This window comes from Aquila chrysaetos, chromosome 4, assembly GCF_900496995.4.
Source record: "Aquila chrysaetos chrysaetos chromosome 4, bAquChr1.4, whole genome shotgun sequence".
Lineage (NCBI taxonomy): Eukaryota > Metazoa > Chordata > Aves > Accipitriformes > Accipitridae > Aquila > Aquila chrysaetos.
The window spans coordinates 45,253,520-45,269,944 of NC_044007.1; the positions used below are offsets into that span (position 1 = coordinate 45,253,520).

The window sequence follows — 16,425 nt, forward strand, 5'->3', positions numbered from 1 at the left end:
GAACCATATATGGAAAAAAAATGGCAGCAGTATGTTACAAGTGTATCCAGTTCTGAGTTTTAAATTTTCCTACAGAGACTTAAATATCAGTACTGGAATGATTACCTCTATAGGCTTCCCTTTACAAGGTCAAGAATGGGCTGCAGAATAAAAAATCTAAGTGTCAGAACTCTGTAAACACCTGAATGCCTAATATTGCTTAAAAAAATAGTTGAATGTACATTTATTTGATAATGTCCAATTTATCTGAGTAGTTCTGTCTTGGGAAAAGTAAATCATATATGTAAAAAATATTCTATTAGTAATATTTTGAAGACTTCCTATAATCCTCTGTTGTTTTGGTCTTCATTTTACAAGGCTTTCAACTTCTAAATTATAGACAGCATTTGTCTTTTGCACTACCACAGAATATACCACTGTGTGAGGTTTGAAACTAATGTTGATCTTTTTGGATCTGCTCGAAACATGCATAGCTTAGTAACCAACAAAAAGTTAAATATTATTGTAATACACAATTCACAGGGCATTTAAGAGCATAAAATCCCTGAAAATTGCAAAATTACTAACATCAGAGTATTCTGATGGTCTGCCATGGTATTTCAAATAAGAAATTAAAATGTGATATCTGTTCACTTCATATGAGTGACATTGATTTATTCACATAATATAACATTCCACAGTATGTTCTTACTGGTGGTAGCATCCACCAGAAAAATGAAACATGTACTATTAATTTATTTCAATAACTTACTAAACACTGAATGTAGTCCAGTAATATTTTCTTATTCCCACAAGTGGAACAAATCATATTATTCTAATTGGTTTTTTTTCCTCCTGTTTTGTACTTTTTTCCTCTCCCTCTACCCAGTGAGTTAGAGAACCCCTATACAATTACCCAAACTTCAGCATTGTAAAGATAAGGTATTATTGTTCTCTTTTCTCCAGTGAAAGTGAGGACAAATATATTTGTCCTTTTAGTAGCAGTTTCTTTCATTAGGTATTACATTTTAAGCATATGATTAAAGCCATGATTTCAACTGAACTTTTGAACTTTGTTCAAAATAAAGGCTTAAGTTCAGGAAAACACATACATTGTGTCAAACTCATACTCAATTTGTAGACTTCTTAATCCTACTGCATTCACACTATTGTCATACTTCCACCATCAATGTGTGTGTGCCTTATTAATTTCACAGATACATGTTATTTTACCCAGAAAATGTACCATGATAGAATAAAGTGTAGTTACTGTGAACTAAATCTTGCCAGATCTTATAGGTATTCTCAAAATAAATTTAAAACTAACTTTTTGTCACCTCCTGCTTGGCAACCTTACCTCAGTTGCCTGTCATTCCTGTCTGATGAAGTTCATGTTGTTTCTTCTCTATCAAGTGCTAGCTTCAAGGTAAGAAGCAGAAATGTACAATTGTTGCAGTGGGAACAGAAGGGAAAAGAAGTATCACTGCACTAACTATATGAAAATCTGCCACAGGGAAAGCAATGGGCAAAAGTGACAAATATTGAGTTGGGAGGATAAATTCCCAAAGACTCTATTAAGTTATATCCTAGAAGATGCTAACTGCAATGTAATTTTTTATTATTCTTTTGTTATGAAGACCTAAAGATTCTGTCTTTTTTTTTGTCTTTTTTTTCTTCGTTTTTTTTTTTAATTTGGCAGCACTTGAATAGAATCTTGTGGCACCCGAATAATTTTCAATTGAATCAAGTTTGAAAAAGACCTTGGGTAAAATCTCACCCTTGCTAAAGCCATTAAAAATTTTGCCTTCAAGTCCCTTGAAAATTGCACCACATAAATTAGGGATGTATTGGCAACAGTGGATATTTGTATTGCACATGATTTTGGAGTATTTTCTTAGACTTTTCCAGAGCGTAGTTTCTTTAAAAGTTATGTGACCTATTGGATACTGTCATCATAGAATTCTTTATCAAAATAGATGGTAAAGAATAGAAATCAGTATCAAGTACAACAGAAAGTAATACAGTTTAAAAGTTCATGGTAAGGCCAATAGTTCATAGCTGATTTGGAACAGCAGAACTCAAAATTCCTAGTTGGAGCATGGGTAAGAAAAGGTAGAAGCAGCAGCTTGTTCCCTTTCTAATCGTCTTTGGCCTGCCATCAAAACTGGCAACAGAAAGAGGTAAAACCTTTTTCTACCTCATCAATTCATAGAGGAATTAGAGTTCCCAAGAATAGGTTCAATTTAACATATTCAGATTTCAGCACATGAACTTCAGTTTCAGGATTGCTTTGACTGAACTTTGGGTTTAATATAACCCCTTTGGGTTTTGAGGTTATTGCTAAAACTGATGAATTTTAACACAAATGTAGCTCAAGTGACTCAAGGTGGAGAGGAACCCATCTTCAGAAATGAATGGTCTTTATGGATTCATCACATCAATTACAGTGCGATATTAAGTCACTTCCAACAGTGCATTTCTAAAGTATGCACTTTGGTTCCATACCCATATACAAATCAATCCATGTTTTGTAATTTTAAAGGGATGTATTTCATCTCATATGTAATCTTTCCATGGTTTCTGGGGAACTAAAGAAATCAAAATTAGCAGTATCCCTCTCAGTATTCTACAAACAGTGGAGGACACTAGTTCTAATTTACTGAATATGAAGAAAAAGAGTGCATACCTGAAGTCTGTCTTTTGGTGAAAATTTGAAATGAAGTCAACTAGATCAGTCAGCATATTGATATTTTTATTTAATGTCTTCTTTAATAGAATAATTTTCTGTGTCTCTGCATTAAAACAGTAACTACCTTGTTGCATAATACAAGTTTTATCTCACACTGTAAAATGATTGATAGTCTAACCACTGCATGCAAAATATGTTTGCCTGCAGACACCATCTTCCAGCCTCCATTACGTATATTCAGTTAGCAAGACTGCCTTTCAAATCTGATGATGTCAAGACATTTTGGTTCTGCTTCTACTCCTGCCTTTTTGTTATCTTCTTGCTCTCTGGTAGATACAGGCTACACTGGTGATTCTGCAATTGAGTCACATCACCTTTGTGTCAGATGTGGACATATTAGATCATGACAGAATGAGATTTTGACATTATCCTTCTAAAAATTTAATTGAACTATAGACTCAAACATGAGATTTTGGAGCCAGGGACTCACATTTCACAACTGTAAGATACATATGGGAACACAGGGAGAAAAAGCCATGTTATTGCCACACACATTTCTGTGGTTTGAACTATCAGATGATTTTTTTTCTGCCAGCTTGTGTATGAAAAAGTGAAAAAATTCAGATTTTCTGATTGAGACTAGTACGCTTTTTGTCAAAATATCCAGGCATTTCTTTGGCAGATTTATTCAGAGAAACTCTCTCTGGCCCCTCAAAGACACCAGTGACAGGATATACGTAACTCCTTAGGTATTGAAGTCTGAACTCACCACCCTAAGGTCCCTTACCAGTCAAAGGAAAGAAAGACATGTCCCGAAGGAATTAATCTCATCATAAAACAGATGTCGAAAGTAAATCATAAGGATCACTCTTCAGATGTTCTGCTTTAAGACATCAAAAGTTAGGCAAGATAAATCCCACCCAAATCGACAGAGTCCAAACTTGATACACTGGTAAAGGAAATGCTTTCAGAAACAATTTAGGTTTTATAGTCTTGTTTTCATCTGCTTCCTTCCTTGTCAAAAGGGAGATGTGAGAAAGAGCATGTAATTTAACATGTCTATGAGCTACAAGGTATTTAAATGTAACAAATTATTTTCCATAATCCCTAGATAGAAATAAGAAGTTAACTGAAACTAAAAATCAGTCAATTTCTCCAAAAGTTCAAATGAAATCCTATACTCTCTTTGTTTCTTTGGTATTGGATGCCAAAGTAAGGGATAATGACTGTGACTAAATGCGTCTCAAAGGGAAAATGCTAACATCAACAGTATGTGTATGTCAATAACCATCTTGTAAAGAAAGAAAATACAGGGACCTCTAATCACATCTAATCATTGTTCTGAGCAACAGTTTGGTTTTTCTCCCCTCTGTGTTTCTAATGTTTCTTATATGAAGTTATCACATATGCTGTCAAATAATGAATTCTTTCTGGCAACTGACAATTTAAAAGAAAAGTATACTACAGAAAAGACAGTCTCATTGGTTTCCATAAATTCATATGGGCTATGAACAATTAGGACAGTTCTAAAAATAGATTAATGGATAATTGTCATAAGCCCTAATTCTCACAGTTACTTTACAGGATGACTTTGGGATAAAGTAAATACAACATTTGGCATAATAGTTGTATAATTTACTATTTCCATTTTATAAAACATCAGATACATTGTTGCTGTATTTGATGGAAACTACTGTAGAATTATAAACTGTACTCATTTTTAAACTGAAAATATATCATGTAACAACAGTGCATTACCAAAATTCAAGTTACACTAAGCAACCATAATTACAGTCTCATCAGAGCTACATAAAGCATTATCAGATAAAATTTGGGTGCATCTATCTATTGTTATAAGTAAATGCACTACTTTATGTAGCAAGAATCATTAATAGTCTGAATTAAAGATGGCAAGAGAGAAAACCAGCACCCTCATTTCTCAGGACGCCTAGTGAGACAAGGAGGGTTCTATACAGCAACAGCATTGTAAGGATGAATAAATAGCCATAAAGTTGGCTTGTACTGCGTGGAAGCTTGCAGATGGTGGATGAATTCATGTCTGTCACATTTTTATAATACAATGACTTTTACATATTGCTGCCAGATGGAACATAGTTTTGCATCTTGAATATAAATCTCCAAGAAATACAACTTCCTTCAATGTGTTCCCTGTATTTGAAACAAAAACAAATTCAGAGGCATTCAGAGGTTTGGGAGGCTAAAGCAGATTTAAGGAAATCTGAGAGAATATAAATTAAATCCTCAAGGGCTTCCTTGTTATAACTCAGTTCAAAATAATGGAGTTACCCATGTGTTCTGTATTTTTTTAGGAAAAACAGGAAAGGTATCATATAGACTTCTACAGGAAAAACTACATGTCATCTATCAAATGCAAAATACATCCTAGGCAGGTCCAGAAGACCTTTCAATCGAACTTACTAGTAGTTTGGCAAAACTTTTGCATAACATTTATTCTTGCTTCAATAAAAAGAGATATCTATCCCACAAGATCAGATCATAAAAGTACACTGCATGAAGCATAAATGCATTTAATCTTTGCTGATACTGAATATCTGTATCTATACCACAGAAGCACCTTGCCGGTCTCCTTGTGTTAAATGATACCTAAACAGACCTAATATCTAATTTAGACCTGATTACACCAGTCTTTATATAGATGTGCTTTCTCAAACTATCAAGAAAGTACAGAATTTTTTTCTTTTATATATGCTTACCCATCACACCTGGCTTTCTCCTGTATGCCTGGTATTTGTTTCTAATCCTAGCTGGTATTGCTAAGAAGCGAATAACTGATAGCAATGAAGTGACCTATATGACTGTAGGGGAGAATAATTTCCCATTCAATGATTTCTCACAAAGTCTGATTTGATGACAAACTTGAGTTGACTTCTCTCAGCCAGCCTCAAGCGTTGTTTATATGCAGATAATTCTTTGTGTGAACCCATTAGGCTTTTATGACAGTTATAATCAAATATGATTGGGAAACCTTCTGGCTTACTTGGATCCATACTTACATTGTGCTTTGTGAGGTTGGAAATGTTACTTGCTATTGCTTGTAGCCAGTCAATACAGTCTTCAGCAGAGAGACACTGAATTATTCCACTGCAAACCCCATCCACAGCAATAACTTGGAACGCATTTTGCCTATAGACATGTCATAACAGATCAGGTCAGAAGAAATTTTCATCTGTTCTAGCATATCATCTTAAAAATACTTGTAGAAATGCTTTTCTTTCAACTACAATGAAGGTCAGCCACTGAACACTGATAAATTGCTGGTTTTCCTGTTTTACAAATACCTGACATATTAAAACAATCATGCTAAAAGGTCAACTCAGACTATATTAAGTTTCCATAAAGCTATAAAAAAATTCCATAGACAGAACCTTGACCAACACTGCATGACTTCAGAAACTAAACAAGTGAAACAGCTGATGCGTACCAAAGAGTTAATACTTTAATACTGCAGATTACAGAGAAGGAAAGTGTACACTGGACACTGTAGGCAACCCTTTGTGAAATTCAGTGGAACACCAGTACCTTTTTCTCAACAGCTTTTGTTTCATTTTTCTAATACATTGTTTAAACACAGTGAGATTCCTGTCTGGATACCCCTTGTTGGCTGTTCTTGGTTATAAAATTTTGATCCTCTTCTAAACTACTGGTAGAAAAGCTGGAGAATTCAAAATCGATCTGGATTTCTGGGATGCCAAGAGATATCCAATGACAAAAGCAGTGGCCACCTGGGTGCCTCTACCCTAGCACCTATCTGGGCACCTACACAATAATCTGTCATGCATTATAGACTGCCTTTCCACAGCTGAGTGCTGAGCAGTTACAGAACAAGAGAAAGCTTTCAGATGTTAAAGCAGCAGCAGACCTAATTGCTTCTGTAAATAGCCATCTTGACTAACAGCCTTTGGAAGGCTCATAGATTTTTGGCTTCAGAACCAAAAAACCTCAATATTAATCCATATCCCAGAGTCAGAGATTACTAAACATACAGAGAATACCAAGTTCCACTGCTGGCATTCTGCTATAAACCTATCCATTAGTGAACAATTCATGGTTTAAAACTAAGTACATCATTCACATCCTTTGAGAATGGCTCAGACAGAGTGTTATCTTCAGTGTAAAACTGTCACTGATGACAGTTTCTGACATCTCAAGACAGATATCCATTCTGCAAAGTTTTGGGGTTTTTTACCTCTTGAAATTTTATTCTAGTTGTATAGAATGTAGAGCTATTATCTATCTCTACCATAAAGGTCTTTGCTGCATCTGTGTCAAGTACAGGCTTTTCCATCAGTCAGGAGAAGTATTAAAAATGAATTAGAGCCATGCCTTTGCTTTGAGACTGCCATCATGAGAACTAGCTCTTACAGGAGGATAAAGCTTATATATCCTAACATGATCATGCAGACACCAGTGGCTTATCTAAATCCATCAGCTAACTTATCAGTTTAGTTGCCTTTTCACATGGGTAGTGATTTTTCTTTAAAATCCCTAAGGTACAAATTGAGAGCTACTACTTTCAATGTCTCACTTTCACAATAATTCAGGTATAGTTTTTGAGAAAGATTTATTTAAAGCATCTTCAGGTAATGTAGTTAGCATTTATTTACTATATCCTTTATTTTAAATGGCTATAAATATAAATAGTAAATTCTTCCAGCATAAAATTCTAAAGAAGTCCTTACATAAAGAGCATAGCATGATGCTCAAATTTGTTGACTATCTCTTTCAAGAAAAATAGCTTTATTTTCAGGACTCCCCTTCTTTCTACTCAGCCTATTGTAAACAAAAGTAGGCATCCAACAAACCTGCACAAGGAAAGAAAACTCAGTATGTTGCAGATTCAGTCCTGATGCACAAATTTCCCTTACATTACCAACACAGTGAATCTGATGCATTCGGGGCATCAGACTGTTCTTAGTGTTCCTAGGTATTTGATCTGTGCACATACAAAACCATTCACGCAGAATGTTCTTGCCCAAGTGTCAATAAGCACAGACTATAAGAATGCATGGCTACCTAATAAATTACTTCTGAATGTGTCTGGGCAGTAGATATCCTTAGCCTTAGATTACTCTAATAGTATTTTATTGAATTAGTTTACCAGCCAAAGTCCATATTACACACAAACCTGAAAAAATAATGTATTAAATATGTGTTTTGTATTAAATAGGACAAATAGTAGATGAATCACTTTATAATACAGCAAAAAAGTTAAGATCAGATGAATTCTTATTCAGCTACACATCTCAGGTTCTTTGCCTTCTGGAACTCAAGAGTTGTATTTGAAATTAATAAGCTTTCCAAGAGTAACCTGAATGCCCTCTGGAATTTTATATGAATACCCTCTGGAATTCATGCGTCTCAAGCATCCCACTAGAAAAGCCTGAATTCATTAGGAGGCATAATAGTGTCTGTGATACTGATATGATGTATTTCTGTGCCAGTCTTTTCAAACTCTGAAACATAAAAAGTTACTAGGCTTTATATAGTGAAAACAGCCTTGTAAATATAACTACAGAAAAAGTAATGAATTAAATTCCATTTAATGTTGCTTATTATATTATTTTCAATATCCTTTCCTTAATGTTGCTTTTTATAGCAGTCTCTTTAAAAAATTATCTACCTTTGTCTCATAACAAATTTTGAGAGGGAGTCACATTTTAAGATGTTTACACTAATTTAAGAGACTTATAAACTGTCTTGCTAGCAACACAAAATGCTGGTTCTACGCTTTTCTGAAGAAACCCCCACTTCCTCTCTTATATTTATACTGCATTTTTGTTTCCTTTAAGTACTCTTACTTCCTCATGTTAGGCAGCATAGAAGGACACAAGGAGAAAATTATCAGAGTAGTTATTCAAGGTTTGAGTATGAATTCAGGTACTTTGTTTTAGATGAATATACTTTTAAATTTATTTTCTGGGAATTCAAATCTCAGGAATATCATTACTACCTAAAAATCCTTCTCTGTAATGTACAAGTTCTATGCTGTGCACTTTAAGCTTGTGTTTTATTGATGCAGAAGACTGAATTTTAAAACCCTAGATCTATGAATAGTTGAATATGTCCTAATTTTCCATGTGAGTAGTTCTATTCAATTCAATATCTTATCTGAAGTATACAGCAGAACAGATCTCAGATTTGACTGTTATTATTTTGGGCCCTTTATGCTACGTGCTCTTAATTATTTCTATTTCAACCATTGTTAAATGTTGAGCTGAAGGTTTTCACAGAATTTAATAAAAAAACTCCTGCCTCTGTGTTGACTACATCCTGTTCCTTTTCAGTTCAGCCAATAAGCTGTTGTAGCCTTTGGTTTACACCTTGACTCCCTGGGCCAGCCATTGTTCCTCAACAGAACAAGGATCACGCAGCCAAGTAAATATGATTTTGCTATTACCAGCCAAAAGCTGCAGGCTCTTTTTAGCTTCACAATTATCTAGTGGTGAAACAACTATTGCCTAACCTGCTTTAATTTCAGCTCTGTGAATAGGAAAAAGGCTGACAGACCTAGGTAGTGTACTTCTAAGAAACAACAGCCCTTAGAATTAACTGAGGCTATGGAAAGCTTTTGTGCAATTTTCAAATGTTTGTTGAGAACCAATGAGAAGGAAGCAGGCTGTGATAAGAAACAAAAAAATTCACCCCATGCAAACTCCAAACTAAGGTTCAAGAACATTCCTCTTCCCCTAGTTTCTGGAGGAGATCATAAATCCACCCCTGGGGGCAGATGGTATCACTTGACTGTAGGACCCATAGAAACACTGGAAGGGTGAACATAACAACAGACACACTGGGGAGGTTCTTTCACAAAACAGTCTTTCCAGAAATACTAATGAAGCTTTTCTATATTAATTAGGTAATTTTACATGTGTTTGAATGGAGGAACAGGAAATTTTAAACCGCTAATGCCTGATGAGCCATCAGGGTATAGCATAACACACTATTCTTCCCAGACTCACACATCTAAGCTGGCAGACAAGAAGGCTACACAGGGAAGCCAGAGTTTATTTCAGGTAGTAAGGCCTCACAGCCTCACAAATGAGAAGTCCTTTGTGCTTATTTTAAGAGTTAATGTTTCTGATGGGTTAGAAGAAGAAGTAATGGAGAAACATGCTCTATAACTGTAGACAGCTACCTTCAAGTTAATGACTTACATGCTGGAACTCACAGAATTTTTTAGTATTAGAACTTCATTCTTATATATACAGATGATAAATTAATCCACACAATATCTAGGTATTTAAACCTTTTAACAAGTATGATCTTATTTTTTTACTATGCCTTGTTGGATTTTGTAGCTACTTTCTTTTACATTTAAATGCATAACACTTGAAAACCACTAATCATTGCAGAATATTCTTGTCTTCCTTTCTGATTTCTTCTGATTTACTAGGATAATATTAAATTAAATGATGACAAGTTGTAAGTCTATATGATGCAATAAATTTAAACCTGACAATGAGCTTTGGGCAGCTTCCCCAGTGATTGGGAGACAAAATGGCAATGAAATTCAATGTTAATCAATGCAAACTAACACATATGGGAAAAAATAACTTTAGCTATATGTAAGCAACAAAGAACCTTACTGTAGCTATAAACATTGAAGAAGGAAATGCAAGAGTTACTACAAACAATTCTCTGAAAAACATCACCTTAGTGCTCAGTGACGGTCAAAAGGTTACTACAAAGTATTAGACAAGAACAGAGAAGAAAATGGAAAACATTGTTATGTCTTAATATAAATCAAGAGGGATCCTTTTTGCAGTCCTGATCACCTTGTCTCATAGACGATATATTAGAATTACAAAAGAAACAGAGAGAGTAACAAGGATAATCAGAGCTATGGAAGGGTTTCCCTAAAAGGAGATGACAATAGGGATCCTTCAAACTGGAAAACAGAAGACAGTCATCTGAAGTTATAAAAACATAAATCAAGAATGCTTATTTATCATTTCCCTTGATACAAGGGTCAGGGCCCAGAGTCCACCCTCCTCCCTCTCCTGGGTGCCTAGTTGCCTGTGCTTGAGGCCAGCTCTGCCATGGCGTGGCCGTGGGATATGGGATCAGGCTGTTGTAAAAGAGCTTGAGTGGGGGGCCTGCCGCTCCCCTCACTCAGGAGCTGTGTATCAGCTCAGGCTTTCGCCCTTGGTCCTCGCCTGAGTTTGGTTGCAGCTATGCCTGTGCCTGGACACGTATCCCACTGATTCGGACCTGACCCGTGGGCTGACTTCCCAGCCTGACCTGAGCCCCACCTCACCACGACGGACTCATCTGAAGAGCACCCGTAGGCGGGCTCTGCTCCTCCACTGGGGGCAGTGGGATGGGGCCCTTGTCTGCATGGACACTGCCTCGTCCTGCCTCGCTGCCACCCTCTGCTCCTGGCTTGCCTTCCCCACGGGGCAGCCAGCCCTTGCTGCTCCTGAACAACAAGATTATTTCACCCAATGAAGTTATCAGGTGAGAGATTTAACACAAACAAAAGGAAGTACGTTTTAAAAACATAGTTACGTTGCAGAGCTCAATGCCACAGTGCACTACAAAACCCAAAGATATTTTAAAAAGCAGCTTATAAAGAAGCTTTTGAGGACAGGAGCATTAGCAGTTATTAAAATGATGACCTACGTGCAATCCCAAACTGAGAAACATGCTGACCACTAGGTGCAAGTGGGAAGATCATGTCTTCCCCACATACCTGGTCCTGGCTGACAACAGAGCAGAATATGGGCCAAGGTGGACCTAGAAAGACCTTCATGAAAGCTCCTATGTTTCAGGTCTCTGACAGCTGTAGTGGAACTAATAATGCCATTCCTTTAACAAGGCAACTCCCTAAGGCTTGTATCTGTCAAACAAGAAGGCAAGTTTCAACTTTCTGAACTTTACCTGCACAAATCTGATCCTGGAAGGTACTGGGAAAACCGTGAATGAAGAAGTGGAATTAATCGGAGATCACACCACCTTTTTTCCCACCTAAGTCCTGGGGATGCTGGCCATGAGGAACATGATAATGTATCCTGAAAAACATTAAAAGTTCCTTCTCAGTTTTGGGTTTCATTATAAGTACTCAGGAGATTTGGAAAGAGAGAGATAGACTTCAAAGACTTTATATTTCATTTGGCATTGTGTTCCACTTTCCCCAAATCATTTGGCATCAGTTTTAGCTAGCACTGGAGGAATTCTGAACTTTTTCTCACAAATAAAAGAAATCTATATAAACCTCAACATCAATATGCTTGGAGGAAGTGTGCGGAACAGTATTCTAAAAACCTAGGGAAAACAGATTGTGTCCTTTTTTTGAAATGACTAGTCATGAATAGCAGTGAATGTGTACTACGTATCATGTCATCAGCTACTAGTTTTATACCTGTACCTTGAATAAAGGTGTTCTCTAAATTATTCACTATACAACTGTAATTCAGTTGTTTCCTGTGGCACCGTACGCATTTACATACATGTCTATTCTATTGACTTCACCTCAAAACCTGGTAATTGTGAATAGGATTTAACATGTGATGAAAATTGTTTAGTCAAAACTACATGCTTATGATGAATATTTTAATTTTACCTATTTACACAAGACATAACTTATATGAAAATTGAACTTTATCATGCCTATGATCATATCTACAAAGAGTGAGTATTTAAATATCTACAGTCTAATTTCACCAGTATTTTTACAGTATATAGATTTGAATGAGAAATGCTTATAAAAAGTGAAATGCTCAAAATTTATTTTAAAAATTCCAAGACCTCTTCCTTTCTTTATAAAATGCTTTACAAAACAATGCTCGCGATGATGTTATTTTTCTGAAGAAGCAGGATTCTCACTGAAATGTATGTAGTACTTTTAGTATATCAGTAAATTTGTACCTGCCGATCCTGCATCATTTACAGTTTTTTAATCTCAGACTTCATATTTTTTTCTTACCTGTATCTTCCATTAAATAAATATTACAAAAATTAAGTACACCTTGTATTTTTTCTAAAGTGTGATTTTTGTGTAAGATCTATGGAATTATAAAGCTTTGACAAGTTGAACTTTACTTTTACATATATGTTCATACATCTTTTATGTACATAAAATAAAAGATGACTATGAACATCAATTTAGCTGAACAGCAGGATTTTCCTAAGTAGATTCACTTATTTAAAACACTGAATTTCTGGTGAAACATTCCATAGATTCAATCCAAATAAATAAATGATTGGCTAGGAAGACTAAGCTAGGACATTGTTTTGAACATTGTCTTGAATTTTTAACATTTTCTGTCTGCTTTCAGAAACTTTTTTTCAGCTGTGATTAAATTTGAGGAAAAAATTGAAATGTGGCAAAAAGTTTAGATGCAAACTGTAGGCCTAGATCTGGCTGCAACAGAAATGTTAACCCTACCTTTAGCCTGCATAACTCTTAATTGTTGACAAAAGACCAAAACCAGTCCAGTCTACTCCAAATTCTGAGTCAGAAAGCTCCTTCATGTGAATCACCAAGGCTATAAATTAAGAAATAGACTAGGTCCATAAGTCATAATGCATTCTAGAGAATATTCTGAGAAAAAGGAAGGAACATGACATAAGAGTTGTACATAATTTAGGAATTCATACAGAGGTCTCATTTGGTTTTATGAAGCATTCTATTCCCATTACAAGGGGACATCTGAGATAAGAACCCCATCCTGGTCTTCAGCAGAAAAATTTAATTTAGGGTGAATTATAGCCTCATGATGCCTGATTATATTATTTAAAATGAGAGAAAAAGACTTAGTTTCAGTAAATTATGATCAGTTCAGATAGAAACAGTAGCTAATTTAGATCAGCTTCAACACCTGCAGAAATAGGATTCACAAATGGAAGCATCGTTTTTATCCTAAAAGCAAAGTTAGAAATGAAGTTGCTAGCAAAATAAGTTTAGGATCTGCTGCAATAGCCTTTCTACATGCCTACATATATAGACTGTTGAGATAAGTCTGCTTCTGATGTTGTTGCACTAGTTTTACATATATACATATATATATATAAAATTATTATTTGACCTGCATTAAGATGCCAATTTTACTGGTTTTATCCCATTTTTATGAATTCCAGCTTCCATAAATATGTATAAATCCTAAAGCTTTTCCAGATTATAATCAAGCTTAAAATCTGTGCTATTGACTTTTAAGTCTCTGGGCTCCTATTTAAAACCTTTACCAGTGAATTATGAAAGAACAATAAGAAAATTTAATACTAATACTAATACTAATAATAATAATATAAGAAAAAACAAGCCAGAAATTAAAAACAGCAAAGTCTACCTACCAATGCTTACATTTCCGTTTTTCTAATATATCTGTAATAATTATGCTGTATATTGGTGTATTTATTCAGTGCTTTTTATTTTATCTGTGTATTTTCACCTATCACAAAGCCAAATACGCAGCAAGCCCCCCTTTAGAACTATATAAAATAATGGAAATTTTGCATTTCTTGGCTAAGAAAATTGTTAAAAGCCCCTTGTTGTACTTCAGAGACATCTTTTACTAAAAATTTGATCAGACAGCTGTAGCATTTCATCCTAAAGAGACTTTGCTCCATAATGCTATCATTTGTCAGTAAGATTTTCAGTGTAAGTCACCAGAAGTAAAATGCTCTTACATTAAAAATAAGCAAAAACATGTACCTAAAACATCCTTTGCCAAAGGTTTTAGATAATAAATTAAATAAAAATAGTGGAAAAATATTCTGAAAAACTTTTCTACCTTTTCTTTAAATATTTTTATTTTAATAATTTGAATTCCTATGCTGTGGAAATAATCTAGAAGAAAAAACTTTCACAAAATCCCTATTGCATTGCCCAGACAAAAATAGTAATCACATCTATCAAGGCACAATCTCAGCTGGTATAATTTGTCACAGTTTAATTCTCAGCCATAATATCTGGCAACTCTTTTTGCCCCCTGTGGAACTGTCTATCTCCAATGTTAATTAGAGCTCCTCCCATGTTGCTGTCCTTTATTAGTTACTTCCATTTAGCTATTACAGTATTATTATTCTTCTGTGTAATTCCATCAAAGAAATACAAGCTCTTACCGTGTTGTTGGGATGGTAGTTGAGATGCAAACCACTGTCACATAGGGGAGAGGATGTGCCACTGCTTTGGTCACTGGGGGCACCTAATACAAACATGAATACACCAAAAAATCTTAATTAATCTATAAAGCTATAATTCAAATTTGTGTATGTCTGTATGTCTGTATTCCCCCTGCATCCCTAGTTTTTTCATATCTAACACTCATTTACTTTCTCCCTTCAGCCAGTATCTGTCTTCTGGTTTGAGCGGAGTGGAGGCTTAAGAATCCCTCTCCTGGTGCTTTGCTTAAAAGAGTTAATAATCTATTTGGTAAGAAAAAAAACCCAAAGGTTTTTTCAAATTTGATAATAAAAGGAAAGCATGTACCTCCTCACTTGCTTTTCATTTGAGGGAACTAGTCAGATAATGTTTTTGTTACTCTTGATGAATTTTACAGTTCTGACTGTTCTTGTAACAGTTTAGGAAATTACAGTGCTACACCTCAAAAGTAACATGATAGGATCAATGCAAATGCATGTTTGTGTGTGTTACTCAGGGTAATCTGTGGTACCACAAGCATTCATAAAAGGGACCAATGTACTGGGATACATTTTTACTTAAGGATATGGTGCTGTAAATTTTTTCTTGTCTCACTGAAATTTAATACCTAGATGAAAGATAAAGACAGTATTTCAACAAATTATTGTATAAAATATTATTTCATAATTCAGTTTACTTAATTCCTACTAACTTAAAATCAAAGACTAGAAGTATTGAAATCAAATATTTATTGTTTTGTTGCTTAAAAATTAAGCAATTCATTTTACCCTCTTAGGAGCAAGAAGCAGAAGGAAAGCAGTGGTGACAAAAGGCACAGGCTGACATATAAATATGCTTAGATATGCTGTAACTGTCTATAATTATGCACCCACACTTACAATTTAATATAATTAAAGGAAGACAGCTGTCTCCATATGCCTCTCATGGGGCTAGTTGACTAAAACTCTGTTGGACTTAAACAAAATACTAATCATCCCAGAGTAATTTATTTTTAGGTAGACAGATATCTCCGCCAAAGCCTCTGAATTTTAAATGGTAAAGTTAAGCCCTCTAACTATACACACACAATCTCATTTTCACATTTACAAGACAAAACTCTTTCAGACTAAAATGTTATCTGATGCTGCCTGAAAAACTGCTTTTAAATACTCTGCATCAGGGTGTGAGCTACTATAAACTAATGTAATTCCACTGTTCTACCTGCAGCTTTGCTGATTCACACCAGCCAAATGCCTGGTAATCTGTTTTTCAAGCAAAGACAGCAATTTTTTGCTTGAGGTGAATGTTACTACAAGACCTGGCAATACAAGCAGCTCATATTCAGGCAGCAATGCTGACCAAAAAACCTGCCATCAGTCACCCTCAATGCACAGTAGCTTCAGAAGCTGCAAGCGTTCATGAGCATTGGATGGAGTTTTCTTTCGGCCAAGTAATAAAGGCTTACATGCACAATCTTCATTCAGTGGCAGTTTGAGAAAAGCAGGTGCTCTTTTCAGAAAGGACACAGTTAGGGTCACTTCTTCCCCTGCATTGCGAAGGACCTGAACCTGGAAGAGAAACACAGACAGGACAACTTGAAATAAATGTATGACCAAAATGCATCACGTAAGCA

At 35.3% G+C, this 16,425-nt stretch overlaps 1 protein-coding gene across 11 annotated transcripts in view; it reads right to left on the reverse strand.

The window, feature by feature from the left end:
* Nucleotides 1-16,425, reverse strand: part of SNTG1 (syntrophin gamma 1) — a 372,119-nt gene that overhangs the window by 98,177 nt on the left and 257,517 nt on the right. For all 11 annotated transcript variants that reach the window (XM_030012053.1, XM_030012058.1, XM_030012057.1 and 8 more), the window contains 4 exons: nucleotides 16,258-16,360; nucleotides 14,774-14,856; nucleotides 11,591-11,721; nucleotides 5,704-5,833 (listed from right to left, as the gene is read on the reverse strand). In XM_030012053.1, the coding sequence (XP_029867913.1) occupies nucleotides 5,704-5,833; nucleotides 11,591-11,721; nucleotides 14,774-14,856; nucleotides 16,258-16,360 (447 nt within the window). The remainder of the gene's footprint in view (nucleotides 1-5,703; nucleotides 5,834-11,590; nucleotides 11,722-14,773; nucleotides 14,857-16,257; nucleotides 16,361-16,425) is intronic.